At 55.7% G+C, this 15,653-nt stretch overlaps 1 protein-coding gene across 4 annotated transcripts in view; it reads right to left on the reverse strand.

The window, feature by feature from the left end:
- LMF1 (lipase maturation factor 1) overlaps nt 1-15,653 on the reverse strand; it is a 231,306-nt gene that overhangs the window by 24,731 nt on the left and 190,922 nt on the right. For all 4 annotated transcript variants that reach the window (XM_064520068.1, XM_064520067.1, XM_064520066.1 and 1 more), the window contains exons 11-13: nt 9,263-11,596; nt 5,862-9,155; nt 3,905-4,084 (exon numbers count right to left, since the gene is read on the reverse strand). In XM_064520068.1, the coding sequence (XP_064376138.1) occupies nt 11,422-11,596 (175 nt within the window). In that variant the 3' untranslated portion in view covers nt 3,905-4,084; nt 5,862-9,155; nt 9,263-11,421. The remainder of the gene's footprint in view (nt 1-3,904; nt 4,085-5,861; nt 9,156-9,262; nt 11,597-15,653) is intronic.

The following is a 15,653-nucleotide window of genomic DNA, read 5'->3' on the forward strand; positions in this document are numbered from 1 at the left end:
TGCTCCGTTTGGTTAAAACCGGGCTGAAGCAATGGATATCTGCGGCAGCGGGGAAAGCCCTGCCGGCATCGCCCTCCTCGCCTGGGAGCCGCTCGCGCGGGGAGATGTTAAAGGCTTTTGTTTCCAGGAGCTGTCAAAACCCTCACCTTTCACAAGCACTAAAATGGCCAGGGGAAAAAAATATAGGCGAGTGGAATAATAATTTTTAACTCATAAATCTGAGCTCGTAAATCAGGGATTGAAGGAGCAGTCACTGTAATGTCTCGTGAGTTAACGTTGTAGGGTTTCTTTCACCTGAGGAGAAGGAAAAAAACACGCAGCCCTCTGCCCTTCCACTCCAGAGACTGCTGTAAATCACCTTAATGTTACAGCCTTGCTCTTAAATAGACCAAAAGCATGAGCGTGGGGAACAGATAGCAAACTGGGCAATTTTAAAAGCACAGTAGTGGGAAGAAAGCTTTCTGAAAAACCCGAATCCAGACCAATCCCTCCCTGCTTCTAGCAGCGGAGGCCAAATCCTGAACTTTGGGCAAGGCACTGAGGGACTGAGGCTGCTGCAGGCTGCTGCTTCCACCAACCTCGCAGGATCTGATGGACTTTTGCAGCTCGAAGCAGCGTCGCCCGTTCGCCCTGCAGAAGAGGAGAAGACGCGGCCGTGCCAGGCGCAGCCGAGCCCAGGGATCTCCTGAGGTCACCCAGCCCGGCCGGAGCTCGCGAGGTTGGTTGGACCTTGCCGCTGGCCTTGCCGGGGAGCAAAGCCGGGAGGTCCTGCTCCCGCAACGTGCTCCATCCTGCAAGGGTACGGGAGCGATGCACCTGCTGCCTACGGGACTTTTCCCATGGTTTTAAATTTCCAGTTCAGGAAAACAGGCAAAATGGAGAGATGCACGTGTCGGGGAGAGCGTGGGCGCTCGGGAAGAGGAGCCGTGCCGCCCCTCCGTGGGTCTGCGCAGGGAGATGGAGAGACGAGAGAGGAGCAAACCAGGCAGGCGAGCACCAGGCAGCATCCGCACCAGACTCCAGCTCTCCGCAGCTAAGAAATGCTTAGGTGTTTTCCCTGGATTTACTAAAATTCTATCTTTTTTTGCTTGTTTTATGAGTGGGACGAAGCTCAGCAGATCAGAAGCTAAATGTGCCCAACGCTGACGGCATTTTGGCCCAAAGCGGGTGCTCGGGGCGAGCGCCGGGGCTGCATCCATCACCGCGCCGGTCCCCGGCCACCGGCGAGCAGCCACGCCGGGCCGCTGCCCCGGGAAACATTATGCTCTGGCTTTAATACCCACGTGCTGCCGTTCACCCGAGGGTTTCTTTTTTCCCCTTCCAGGTTATGAGAAAAACAAAACGCGATCTGAAATACTTCTACACCAGAGGCAGCCAGACCCAACCCGTTAGATAACTGGCCTGCTCCGCTTCCCGCACCCAGGAAAAATGGGTAGAAAAGGCTAAAAAGTGACCTGAGCCGCATGTTTTCACCCCGGGGGAGGCCACACGTCGCCCCGGCAAGCCGGCCACTATCCAAGCAGCCTCCCGAGCTGGTTCCCCACTGTTAACTTCTCCTTATCCGCGTATTTTATCAGAAATTAAAGTCCTTTTGCATTTTTCCCAGGGCTCGCCGATGGAGAATCTTTTATCGGGGCCCCACTTGACTCCAATTAGTTGGGATAACAAAGCTTCCGCTGTCTAAGGATTATTGACAAACGCTCAGGGGAAAACGGTCTATTAAATGGCAGCGTTTAAGCCTGAAAACCAAAAAAGCCTGACGTTCGATAGCACAGAGGGGACACACGAAATACAAACTCTTAGTTTTTCGCTGGCATTTCACCTCCAGCCATTCCTTTTTGCCTCACTTTTTTCCCCATAATGGGCCGATTCCTCGGCTGGAATAAGTCAGCATCATTCGCTGGGTGCGGGGAGGCAACGCCGACGTCCCCCCAATGTACAGTGACGGCAGGACGAAGCCAGCAAGGACTGAAGGGACATGGAAAGAAACGCTGCAGCGACGTGGCGCATCCTTAATATTAGCATCACCCTAATCTGAACCAACAGCAGCTCCGAATGCTGCAAACCTGGCGCCTCCTCGACACGCAGACGTGAAAGATGCCCCAATCCATTACGCGAAGGCATCTCGAGATCTTAATCCTTTAGGAATGCCACTAATTTTGGGGCCTCGCGCGAGTTTTGAGCCACCCTTCGACGCGGTTCCCATGGGCTCACAGCAGCTCGGGCGTGCTGGGCTCCCACCCTTAAAAACCTGCTCCACGCAGCTGCAACTGCGGCACAAAAGGACTGAGAAGCATTGAAAGCCGCACAACTAATTCACTGATAACTCGTTAATGGCGTTTCATATTTTTCCCCCCGGCATTTTTTCTTTTAAATCCAAGAATAGGGGGTAAAAATGAAGCATACTTGATAAAGTAAGTGTTATCCCTGAGAAAAAAAAATAAATAAAAAAATAACAGGGCTTTTTTTCTTTCGTAGGTGGCTTGGACAGCTGGCTCTTTAAATATTAATCAGGGCCTCATTGAGATGCAAATACGTTAGCAGCAGATAATGCCCTCGCAGCTGCAGCGACTCGCCCGGGCGGGCAGCGTTGGCCCCCTCTCCGGGATGAATGCGGATATCTGAGGACACAGGTGCAGGGAGGGACCGCGAGCAAGAGCCTCCCTAATGCGGTAATTTGTGAGCGATGCTCTATAGAGACGAACCGGAGCAATCTTTTACCACTTGACAGTATCTGACCACCGAACAAGGTGTTAATCTTATAATTGTGCTGCTGACTGTTCCCTAACACAGCGTTCCTGGCCTTTTGCCCTGACACTCGGCCAGTTAAAATCAGCTTAACTGACAAGTCGGCCCCGCGCCAACCAATCGGCGATAAATTATTTATTGTTCCGCTTCCAAAATAACAAGTAAACAGGAAAGACGGGGCATCCCGTAGGGAGAAAACCGGGCTTGATAGGCGGCGGTGGAGCGGTTCCCGCGGCCGGGCTCTCCGTTGCGGGACCCCGCGGGAACCGCCGGCTCCCCGTCCCCATCGCGGCTCCTCCGAGCCCCCGGCTCCCTGCCGCGCGGCGGGATTGGGGTGCCGACGGCAGAGACCCTCGAAAACCCCCTTCCCAGGCCGGCGCTGGGCGCAGGTGGCACCGCGCAGCTGCACTGCCGCGTGCCTCCGCAAACCGGAGCAAATTCCCAGGAAACCCCGCGAGGTGGAGAGGAGCAGAGCCCCGGGAGCTGCTCCGGGCTCGGGGCTGGCGGTGGCCGGGCTCCTGCCCATCCCGCCGGCCGGCATGCCGCGGCACGGGAACGGCGCCTGTTTTCCTGCAAATCCAGGACGGCTGCTTGCAAAGGGCCCTGCTCCCCGCGTGTTTCTGGCGGCACCAGGGCTGCCCGGGGCGGCTCGTGCTGAGCACCCTCGCATGGCATTTTGGACTAAGCTTTGCAAAAGCATCTCAGCCTTTATAAACGCTACTTTATTCCAGGAGATAAGAGCGCTAACCTTCAGCCTTATAAATTCACCTTCTATTCGCAAAGTGCACTTGCCTTCCTTAGCATTTCAGCATTTGTCGTAATCTCAGCACTACAAAGCCAGGGCCTGCTCCCGTAGCAGCGAAGGCGGGAGGATTTCATCTTTCCTATCTTTACCAGGAGCAAAACTGCACCCAGAGGCTGCAGTGGGGAGCTTGTGCTCGTGTCCCACGCTCCAGGACTTCGAAGCAGCAGCCGGAGCTCGAGTCGGGCCGGGAGACAGAGACCATGGCCTTCGCCAGCGAATGCATCCAGATAGTGCACAGCGCTGCTGGTGCGGTACTGGGCTGGCACCAACCCGTACTGGTATTTATATATACTGGTATTAACCAACGCACTGCAACAGCCTTCTTGCACGACATCAAGTGCCCGTGCTCACCTGCGCTTACAGCTTGGTCCAAAGCGTGCCAACGTTGTCCAGCGTCACGGGTGGACGCTTGCGCGGGCGTCCAGGGAGCCGCTCGCCGTCTCCGGCATCGGCGCACAGCCGGGGCAGAGGGATCTTTTTACCCCGGACCTTGTTAAGGAACAAGAGCGTAGGACAGCGTGGGCATCTGGGCTAGACGGAGAATAAACAGGGATTAGCGGCGCGTAGCCCCCAAGCAAGGACTGGGCTCCTTTTTCCTTCGCACATGAAACCCTATTCCCGGCGGCTCCCTCCCAGCTGCGAGCGCTTTCCCCTTCCCAAAGCCGCAGCCAGCGGCCAGGGCCCGCTCCGGACCCCGATCCAGGCTTCACAGCTGGCGAGAATTAGCCTTTGCGAGAGCCGTGCGGGCTCCTGCGCGCTGGGGATCTAGCCCTCGGGCTTCTTTTTTAGCTCCCTTTTTTTGTGCATGTGGGAAAACACCGGGCAGGCCGTGCCCTAGCCCGGGGCGCGCAGCCGGCTGCCCGGCGCGGTGCAGCTCTGCTCCGGTCCCCCCTCGGCTCTAACAGCGTGAAACTCCCCTCGGAGCAGCTCCGGCACCGCTTCCTAAGACGCACCTAGGAGAAGCGGTCTGCCTGCAGCCACAGCACGATCTGGTGGGACGCAACGTGCAAAAAGGGGGGGGGAAGCAAAAGGTGGGGGAAAAAAAAGCAAAAAGGGGGGAAAAAAAGCAAAAGGGGGTGAAAAAAAAAGCAAAAAAAGTCCCACGAGCTGCCTGCATGCTTCATACGTGTGCCGTAAACATGATGCTTCATTAAGGGTACGTAAGCACTGGGTCGGCCAGCTGGGTCGAACTCCACCCCAGGCCCAAAGTGCCTGCAGGAGGGCTCACTTGCTAAAAAATGTTGAGGTTCACCTTGCTATTCTAACGATCACAGTTTAAAACACGTTACGGTGCCCTATGGGTGCATGCAAAAAGCCTCCCTACCAGCTATTTCCAAAGCATCACTCGTGCAAGCCAGGCTCACGGCAAAAGAAAACGCAAACGTAGCGCAAGCTCGGCCGGCGCAGGCTGCCTGCTGCACGAATCCCCGCTGCCACCACCGCGCAGACAAAAGCGTGAAATCGGGAGCCGGGAAGAGCAGTATCCTTGCAAAGTGGGGAGGCGAGCGAGCGAGCGAGTGGCGCATCTGCCCCCCGGATGCTCATGCTGCAAAACGCTTTTTCCTCCTCAATGGGAAGAGGAGCCGTTTGGAGCTTCTTGGGGGACAGGATATTGCATAAAAAACCAACGGGAAAACATCAAACTTCCATTTTGGAAACGGAAGACAAAACCAGCTTGAAACAACAAAATCCATTCTTTTTTTTTTCCCCTAGTAAAACCAAATGTTTTCTCTTAACAGGAGAAGGAAAAAAAAAGTGAAGCAATTCACTCGGACCTTCCTCTCTCAGAAACGATTTGGCGAAGGACACGTTCTGCGCGGCTCCCCTGGGCTCTACCTGCACTTTGCTCCGCTCACAAGCACCGATTTTGCACTTTTTAGAGATCTGCAGCCCAGGGAAGCTGGCCACAGAGGTGCCCTTCTCCATCGGCCTTGGAAAACCTGCAAGCTCAGGAGAGAAGCGGCGTCAGACGTTGCTCAAAGGAATTGAGGACCCACGTGTAATTGCACGGCCTCTGTTCCCACCCGGGGAACACACGCTGGAGCTGATTTAACATTTTCAAAATTTCAACGCGTGTTTTCCAAGCCCTTTAAAGCCTTTCTGTGCACTTTTTCTCACTCTGCCCGTAAAGCAGTTGGTGTTTTTCAGGACGTGCGAGGCGTTCCTGGAGACGCCTGGGCAACCCGGCTTTGCGGGTACTGTGGGCAGCGGGAGCCGAGGCCGCGGGATGCGCCTGCCTGCAAGCAGCCGGCTTGGGGCAAACGCCCGTGCATTTTGAACGTTGAATTTCTGCTCTTTCAGCGCTCACCTTTCCTGTCCAGGCAGCCAGTTCCCTGCTTTGGGTCCATGTCTCCCTCGACGGCTCCGGAGCGGTGTAAGCCGGAGGTTTTCCGCCGGCGCGGCGGGCTGAGCCCCGGGTGAGGATGCACGAACGCTGCAGCGAGCCCCCATCACCTCTCGCAGGTGCCAAGCGACCTGCCCAAACATAACGCTCCAAAACCGCAGAGTGCCGCGGCGTTTCCCAGCGACCGCTGCAGTTTCCTCCCGGTAAAGCATCCCGGCCCGGCCGCTCCGCGCCTCGTAACGAGCAATTATTCCCTTTTCGAGTACAACGAAATAAGAACCGTTCCCATAATCACCTACTGGATTTTATCAGCGTGTTTGGGTTATGCTTCTGCCCCTTCGGCTAATGCCTAATTGATTCTTTAATCTCTACAACTTTTTTATTGACTGATACAAGAGCTATTAGCTATTAGCTAGTAGGAGAGCAGCCAGCAAACCCTCCGAGACCCGCGACACGGTGCCGCGATGACCTCATCCGAAGCCAATGCTTTATTTGATAATCTATCACTTATTTATTATTCTAGGTAACTGCTTGCAGGTGGTGTGATTTTAGCGTAATTGTTTCAGCAACAGTTACGCACACGGCAAGGCTCAGCGACGTGCAATCGTACCCCGAGCGGCTACCGCGGAGGAAGCCGGCCCACGGGCTCGGCTCAGAGGGGGGAACCTGAGTCTAAGCGAGGGGAAGGGCACGACAAAACCCCACTAACTGCCGTGAATTCGGCGCAGGGCCAACACGCCGCCCCGAACTCCTGCTCTCCAGGGAGAGAGGCTGTGAAAGAAGGGGGAAGTCTGATGCTAGCGGCTGCAGAGCACACGTGGGTTCAAGAGCGCTTTGCTGATAAGGGAAGAGCCCCCAAGTTCTCGCAGCCTAAAATAGGCAAAATTGGACCAAACAGAGTATTTTGGGCAGTGACAAGGTACCACGACGTGGAACCGGCCGGGACTTGGAGGCCAGAAAGCTCAGGCTGCCACCTCCGACGCAAAATCCTGCATAAATGAAGAAATGGGTCTGGGTTTTTCTGCCGGACGCCTCCCCAGGCTGTTTTTTCCCTGAGATCCTGGAGCAGCCCCAGCCCTGGAGCAGCTCTCCAGGCCTTTGCGTTGCGGCGGGCAGCCCCGGCCGGGGCAGCCCCACATCCCCGACGGCCCTGCAGGCCCGCCGGCCGGTCGGGAACCGCCAGGCACCCGGTGCAGGTGCAGGACCCGTGCGGCTGTCCCGTCCCGTCCCGTCCTGTCCTGTCCCGTCCCGCCACGCACACCCGAATGTGCAATCTTGGGGAGGTGGCAGATGGAAGCAACCGGGGTCGTAAATTTGCCAGAGTGAATCGGAGCCATCCTGCAGCGGGCTTTGGGGATCAATTAGTTCTGCATTAGTCTCTGCGAGCTTTGAACTAGAAACCCCCCAGGATCGAAGCCACTTAAAGCATTTTCCCAGGGAGAGCGGGATTTGAGAAGAACAAGGCAGGTATCGGGAAGCGTTGTTAGGAGAAGAGGAGACGGGTTTCTGGATTTTCTGCCTCGTATTCTGCCTGATCTCTTTTAACTGAGCCAACAGCCTCATCAGAGGAGGAAAATGGCCTTTGGGGTGGCAGGACCCCATCACCAGCTCCGTGCCCGGACCTCACCGGCCCGTCCCTGGACGCACATCTGGCAGCAAAGCAAGAAAGAGCTGTCACTGCTCTATTTTCAACCCTGGCAGGCAAAAAAGCAGGGGGAGGAATCATTTTTTCATTAAAATAAAAATCGATCCATAATGAAAAGAGACTAATGGGAAAAGTTGAGTGCAAATGGAAGCTTTTAAGGATTCTTTTGACTGACAATAACCTGAAGACCCTCCAGGAACTGCAGTCCAGAATAATCAGATTAAACGAAAACTAATATATGATCCTGAAATTCATCCCATGCTGGTCTAAACTTATAGCAGCTGGGTAATTTAGCCTACAGGTTTCTGCCTCATTCCCAGCAGTTCACACTGAATTGTTTAGCCAAACTTAATCTACTGGGAAGAAAAAAAGCTCTTTCCTTTAATATGTATTAAAGTAAAGCCAGCTTCTAAAAGCAATTCGGAGCAGGGAAGGCATAGGAATATTTTCTATGGGAACTCACAGACTGACGCTCTCTTACTTTAAAATGAGTAAGTGCAATTTATTGCTGATCCAGGAATGAGGAATTATATTTTCTGGATGGGTGTAGTATATATATTAGGATTTCTTTGCGCATACTGCCCAAAGACGTCGTGCAGAGGGGACTGCGCCCGTGCCGCTGACTCCCAGCTGAGCAGGGTTATTTTTATAAAGGAAGGATGTCGGTTTGAGGGATTTTGGGGAGGGCAGATGTTCCCTCCGTGTCCACTGCGATGATGATTTAGTGGGGAACATCTCCGTGCTCCCGGGACAAAACCAAAGCGGAGCAGCAGTGGAGATGCACCGCTGTCTTCGGCAGAGCGTTTGCATTTAACGTTAACTCGCTACTGCTGATCCTGTTGGAAAGCTCGGCTGTCTCGATGACTGACCTCTGCTACGTTCGGAAACAGAACTTTAAAATATAAATTCATCATTAAAGATTTTCCAGTCGAGTCTTAGACTCCCGTGGAGGTTAAACACGCTGCTGTGTGTTACAGCAGCACAAGTTTTCCCTCCGCCTCCTGGGGACGGACCTCCTGGAAGACCTGCAGACAGGTAGAGGGTCTGCAAAACTCGGGAACCCCTGTGACTTTCTGTTTGCCAAGGTTTGGGCCAAGGACTCACACGTCGGGCGAGGTGATAACGCCCCGAGGAGCTCAGCCTGCCCGGAGACCTCCAAGCGGGATGACCTGGCCTCCCGTGCTGGGGGGCTCACGCACTGGAAACACCGTGATCTTGGTAAAACAAAAAAAGATTGGCCGAACGCTGGTGTGCAGGGCTGCCCCGGGCCCCGCGCGGGGGAAAGCACCTTCGCGGGCTGCAAGACCCGGCGTGCCTGGCCGGGGCCGGGGGGAGATGCCGGCTTTGCATGCTCCCTGCAGGGACGCGGCGCCGGCGGGACGTGCCGTCCCTCTCCGGGGTATTCCTCCCCACCCATCTCCGCGCCTCCCTCGCTCCAGCTGTCTCACGGTTTCGCGGGTGACGGTCTGGGGGGGACGGAAGCCAAGGCGTGGGGGGACCTGCTCTGCGCCCCAGCACCGCAGCCGGGCCGCCGGTACCCACGCGCACGGGCAGAGCATCACGCGCCTGCTGGAAGAGGTGGTGGTGACGTCCCCAGGGCCGATAACTTTCACCTAGGAAAAAGAAAACGTTGCTGATTTCTGCTGTGGCCGTCTCTTCCGAGACCCCCCGGGAACCTCCCTGCCGTCACCGCGACCGGCCGGGACCCCCAGGGACCCACCTGGACCTCGGGAGAAGCAGCAGGAGGGCGTCAGGCGGCACGAGACCCCGGAGGAGCGGACGAACTCGGCCAAGGCAGCAGAGAGCAGCGTTGTCCTGGGAGGCTTCGGCCAACGGTTGTTTTGACTGACGGATCACAACGCGACGCCCGAGCGCGGCTGTAGCTCACGTCGGGGCCCTGGTCCCTGTTGCCTGGTGCTTGGTGGGTCTCCCTGAAACCATCCTTCAGACGGATTTATGGCGCGCTGATTTGCGGATGCAGCAAAGCCGTGTACAGCTCAGAGAAAAAAACCTCTCCAAGCAAACTTCAGCCAACAGATAATGCAATGTGATTCTGATTTGCTTCCCCCTCTGCTAAATACTCGTTTCTTTTCTTTTTTAAAATTTTGTCCGAGAGAAGCGTTTCTCATTTAATTCCCCACATGCACCTTCCTTGCTTGCTGCTGTTGAGGGTATATTGTCTCCCAGCCATTACGTGGGAGCAGAGTGAGAATTTTTGATTTAAAAAAAAGAGAAGAGAAGAGAAAGGCGTAACGAGTACCACGCACCGCGACCGGGAATGCCGCGCCGGCCTGCATCCATTAGCCCTGACCCAGGGGCTGGGAACCGAAAGAAATTAATTAACCCATGGCTCTGCCAGGTTGAGGAGCAGGCAGACGACGGGCAGTGCTCTTAACTCATCTACTCTCCTTAAAAACCGCCACGCCGGAGCCCGACGGCCGGGAGGTGCCCAGGCCCCCAAGGACAGCCGGGGCGGGCGGCCGTGCAGCCCCCGCTGCATGCGTTGGACCCCGGGGGGGAATTCGGGCCACGGGGCGGGAGCGGGGCAAACAAGCTCCGATCGATACCGATGCCAGCCCAGGCCGCTTGCCTGCTGCTTGGAGGCACCGTGCCCGCTGCGGGGAGCCGGCAGCACCCCGAACCTCTCCGGGTGCCTCTGCAGGGCGGACAGCAACCCCTTAGGCTTAAATAAGGACCAGCCACACCGGGGACTTCACGGCTGCTCCGCCGACGCCGGGCAGCGGGGCAGGGACCGGTTTATTCAGGGCGCAGCAGCAACGCGCGGCATCACCGCGCCGGGTCCCGCAGCAGACCCGAAATGCAGGGGCTCCTCCTGTCCCGGACAGAGGTTAGGGACTGGAAGGGACCGTCCTCACGGCCCAGCCCGGGGAGTTCAACCAGCGATTTCTGCAGGCACCCGGCGCGGTCTGCGCGGACGAAGCTCTTGCTCAGGCTGGGCCCAACGGGCAAGGCCAGAAGGAAATGCTCCTTGAACGCGGTGTTGGAGTCGAGGACTCGACAAGCTCCTTTGGGAAGAAGGTGCTTCAGCCTGCCCAGGACTGGGAAGCACGCGCTCTCCGTAACCCGCGCCGGACAGCGGTGCAGACCGCGCTCCGCACGGCGCATCCCTCCCATTGCCTGCGGGAAGCGATTCCAGCACCGGCACTTGGGGAGCCCTTTGGAAACGCCGCACACGTGCTCATGCTGCGCCGCGACCAGAAACGCCGAGGCGGAAACGGCTCCTCGGGCCGCGTCGCTCGCTGCGTCCACGCCGAGCTCTCCGCGTTAGGGAGGCTCCAATTGCCCAGGTTTCAATCCGCATTTAAACTCCGGGAGCCTCCAGTTTGACCCTGATGGTTTGCAAAGCAGAAGGAGATGAGAAAGGGGGCGAGAGCTCTGCTTTTAGGTCGCTTTTCCCAAAAAAGCGCATTTTCTAATTTTCGATCCCTTTTGAGTTTTACCTTCCTGATAATAAATCAAAACTCCCGAGCTGCTGGGCCTAGGAAAGCCCACTTCACACATGCTTGCTGCAAATCTGGATCGTGTAAAATTAGGAGTATTAATTTGACTCCGTACGGGTTCACCTTTTTTTTGACTCCGAGCTGATGATTTTCTAATGGAGCAGATAGACTAAACAAATCAATCATTAGGCAAGACCACGAAGGGAAAGACAAACAGAAGGATGGACAAAGAACCAGAAAGAGGAGGAAAACCAGACCCCAGCAGCAGGTAGACAGGTTGGCTGGAAACCTACTGTAAAATATGTGTAAACAGGGGTATGTAAAAAAATACAGATAGGAGCGAGAATGGTAATTTATAACGAAGGGGACTGCTCTGCCTTCGCAGGCGGCTGCCGGTGACCTTGCCTGCTCGCTGCCATCAAGCCCGCGTGGGGAAAGGCCAGCTCCTGTCCTCAAAAAACTTCCGCAGGCCCTGGAGGTTCACGGGGGGGAGGTAGGGCCCGATCCTCCTCCGGATCCACCACTTCCCGTCGCCGGCGTGCTTCCCGCCCGGGCGGCTGAACTTGTACTGGAAGTGCTCCGCTCGGATCCACCTGGGGAGAAACGAAGGGCAGCCGGTGAGAACGGCGCGGGAACTCCCGCCGCCCCGAGCGTCGGCCCAGCTCGCAGCCTGCCCGCACCTCCGCTGCCACGCTTCAAAGAGTAACAAAACCACGATTTTTCCCCGTTTTTCTGCCAGCAACTGCGGAGTATTTGTGCAAGCGGCGCTTGCGGGTGGAGAGCGCGGCTCCCCCAGCGCGGCCCTCCCCGGCACCCCTCGGTCCCCAGCCCGGCCGCCGGCTGCTGCTTTGGCTCCGCAGCTTAGCGGAGCGGCGGAGAGCGCATCTGTTTTGAGGCCGCCCTGGGAGCTGACGGAAACGGAGATTTTGAAGCAGTGCGGAAAGCAGCATTCATCAGTCTCGCGACACGCGTTCGGCGGCTCGACGGGCCCGGGAGGGTTGGTCCCGCTTGATGTAGGGCATGCTGACAAGAGACGGAGCAACACCCCGGGCCCGCAGAGCCGTGGTCCCTGCTCGCAGAGTGCATCGCCGCACTCGCTGGATAACTTCATAAAATCACCCACAATATAAAAATGTCAAAGTCGTGTCAATGCTCATTTAAACCTACTCTGCTTCACTACTAAAATACAAACCCCGCTACTGAGCAGGGCACTCGCGCAGCTGCTTGTTCCCATGGCTGCAACCTGGGCTGCCATAAAGTTAGCTCCTACTGCTAAAATAATTAGGGACAACTCCTATATATTTGCCATTAGCTCCCACCTTTGTAACGAAGGCACCCGAACGGGAGGCGGGGGAGATTGCAGACGACCGGTAACACTGTGGCCCAGTTCAAAGCCCTGTTACAACCAAATCTTGACACCTCAATTTAAACCTTGATGGGTGCCCAGATGAGCAAAACAGAAAGGATTCTGCTAACGAAACACGTTAACATGGAGCCATTAATCGTGTCCATTGCTTGTGGCTGATTTGCAGCAACCGGCAGCATCATCTGCTTCCTGACCGTCTCCTGCCTGTGAAAATAACCATGAGAAATCGGCTGCCTTGATGTTCCAGCCTCCTCCGCGGAAGGAGGGGTGATCCAAGAAAGCCCAGAGTAGTGTCTCTGGAGCTACACGCGGGAGCCACGCTCTCCAGGGCAATGCTCGCTGCTCGGGTGCCCCGCGCTGCCGAAACCTGGATCTCGTCACCGCACACGCTACCCGGCAGCTGCTGCTTTAACTCCCTTCAGGGCCATTTTTCCGCCCTCTCTCCCCCCTTTCCTGAGGCTGCTAGAAGTCAAACGGGGGCTGAAGTGTTACTCCCACAGTGTTTACTTCGCAGAAGCACAAAATTTCCTGTCCATAATTAGAGCATTACTGAACAGCAAAGGTTACACGGGTCCAGGTAGCCTGCAAGCTGTCTGAGACAGTTACAGATTTAAAAGCTGTGCTGCTGATTGTCTTTTTGAGCTCAGAAAACATACCCGTCTCCCAAAAAAGCTTCAATCTGCTCGTACCGGCTGTTTAGAGAGGGGTGAGCAACTGAGCTTCAGCTGCTGCTGTCCTGAACGCCCGGCGCCAACCAGGGAGGCAGATGCCACTCAGTCAGATCCTCCCAAAAAACTGGGAAGCAGCATCAGAATAGAGGCACCAACACTGCTTATGGAGATGCAGGACGTACATCATCGGTGCACCCGCGGGAACGGGACGTAGCACGCTCCCGCAAAGGCAGCGCTGAACGGGATGGGTGCTACCGAGCTTCTGGCTGGTTTTATGTCGATCCCTCTCCTGCTCTAAAGCTCCTTCCAGCTGCTCCCCGCCACGCTGTGGATCTTGGGGGCTTTCTCCGCTACTTGACCGCATGGCATCGACCACGGTGGACCAGGTCTCCACGCAGCCCCACAATACACATCCAACAGTACGCCCCGCTCTGAGGGAGCGATCTGCAAAACCCTGTCTGGCAAAATTCCCATGTTAGAGATGGGGACGCAGAGCACAGAGACCAGACGACTTGTCTGAGCTGCCAGGGGAAGGCTGAGGCCAACCTAGATCTTAGGACTCTGCTCAGACACAGAAACATCTTCCCCCTAACTCCAAGGCCTGTCCAATAAGCCCTCTGGAATGAAAATTTCCTTGTCCCTTTCGAATGGGCTTGCCTGCCTAGATTAAATAATATCTATCATCTGATTTGGTATGATTTTTCCCATATGTTCTCTATTAGAAAGTTTGCTATCAAAGGGATCGGCATGTAAAACTAGAACCGTGTGAGCATTAAAGCAACCACATGCAATTGAAGCTGCATTTTTGTGGCATAAAGTTTGCCTTTCTACCCGAGTACGTTTCAAGCTCTTACGTTCAGAGTCTAAATCAATCTGAAAATGCCCCCCAAGCCCCCAGCCTCTAAACTCAGCGATCCTCTTGTCCACGCCACGTTCGTGCCACTTCCCCAACCGGCTCTACCTGAGCGGTGAGCTCGCGCGTGAGTGAGGGCTTGCCCCGTCTAAGGCAGGATCACGAGCCCCGTGGAAAGCAAATCTGCAGAGCTACTTGGTCTGCGGAGTCACAGACTCTGTGCGGTTCTTCCTGGATCCAAACGACCTGCCGGACGGCGTGAAAGCTCTGCTCACTGCAGCCACAACGCTACGAGCCACCACAGCCCGTGGCCCTCCGCTCTCCTGCACTGCTTTTGCTTCTCTAGGACTCCAGCTCTGAAAGCCTCGAGTTCTTCTCTGATCGATGAAGATACCAAAGAGCCTTCACGATGCTGCAGCAGCCAGCATGGGCTGCAGGATGGAGAAGCTGCAGAGGAAATAAATACCTCTGAATATCGAGGTCCTACAGCGGCACTACAGGAGCTTGGCAGTCAGCTTCCCTCTCCTTCCCGAGGTTAAGTGCTACGCGGGAAAGACGGAAGAACTCGAGAAGCTGTAACATTTGTGAATCCTTCTTTCTAATGCTCACTGATGTGAAAGCTGCAGAAGTTAATACTCACTAGAGCCTTTCATTTCAGGGCTCATAGAGTTTACAAGCTACCCCAGAATTTATAATCTAGCCGGGTGCCTCATGTCGGAGTTTACAGAACTTGCAAGCGTCTCCAGCGCAGCATCACCGTCACTGCTCCTTCCTCCCGGTACCCGGGGAGCGAACACGCTCTCGCAGCAACACGGCAGAAGTATTAACGCCCTGGAGTCCATCACTTCAGGGCTCGCGGAGTTTACAAGCATCAGTTAGAGACCCGCACAACTTGTAACTCGAGCGGGATTTGCACGTACGTGGTCGCCCGCGGATCGTGAAACTGCTACAGGCTACAGCTCGCTTTATCCTAAATTGCTTGGATTTTTTGCAACTTTGGGACTCGTGCAAAGACATTCTGGGCGGTGGAAGAGATCCAAAGGCTTCTGAGGCCTCCTCTAACCACAGGAAATTGCCTGCGTGCATGAACCTTGCCTGCTGCTCTGAAGAAATGCGAACATCTTCAAGAAGGTCAGGAGGAAGCTACTTGATTCCAGCTACACTACAAGGAGACTAATGCCACCGGCGATCACGCGCATTAAGAGCAGGATGAGCGGTAGTCGTGTTTCAGAGAGGACGATCAGGAAGCTCAGGAAGGACATTCTCTGTTTCCCAGGATTTATTGCATGAAGGAAAACCAGGAGCTACTCTTGACTTGCTCGGAGGCATCAGGTACCAACCGCCGCAGCCAGGTGGGAAAACAGCTCGGAGGAACCGTCAGCCCGAGGCAGCCGAGTCGAGGCTACGTCCCCCGAGACACCCGCGGGCAGTAACGAGATACGGCCAGATAAAGCGGGTCAGACGTTTAACCTTCAGGAGACACAAAACCCTCTCTGCTAGTTTATCTTCATAACCACGGTGGCTCCGGGGACTCGGAACAAGGAGAAAAGCCCCTTTCGGCAGCTCCTCCGCAGCGGCGCGGTGCTCCGGAGGGGGAGGATGCTGAGGCCGCGGCACGATGAGCCCGTGGATGCCGCGTGACACCCGGGGACACCCGCACTGCCACCGTCCCCTCGCTCGGTAAGTCACGCGGCCTCGCCGAGGGCAGAAAGGCAGCGAGGGCTAAAAATAATACTTTTTTTCTTTTTTTTTAAATCAAT

This window comes from Dromaius novaehollandiae, chromosome 14 (genome assembly GCF_036370855.1).
Source record: "Dromaius novaehollandiae isolate bDroNov1 chromosome 14, bDroNov1.hap1, whole genome shotgun sequence".
Lineage (NCBI taxonomy): Eukaryota > Metazoa > Chordata > Aves > Casuariiformes > Dromaiidae > Dromaius > Dromaius novaehollandiae.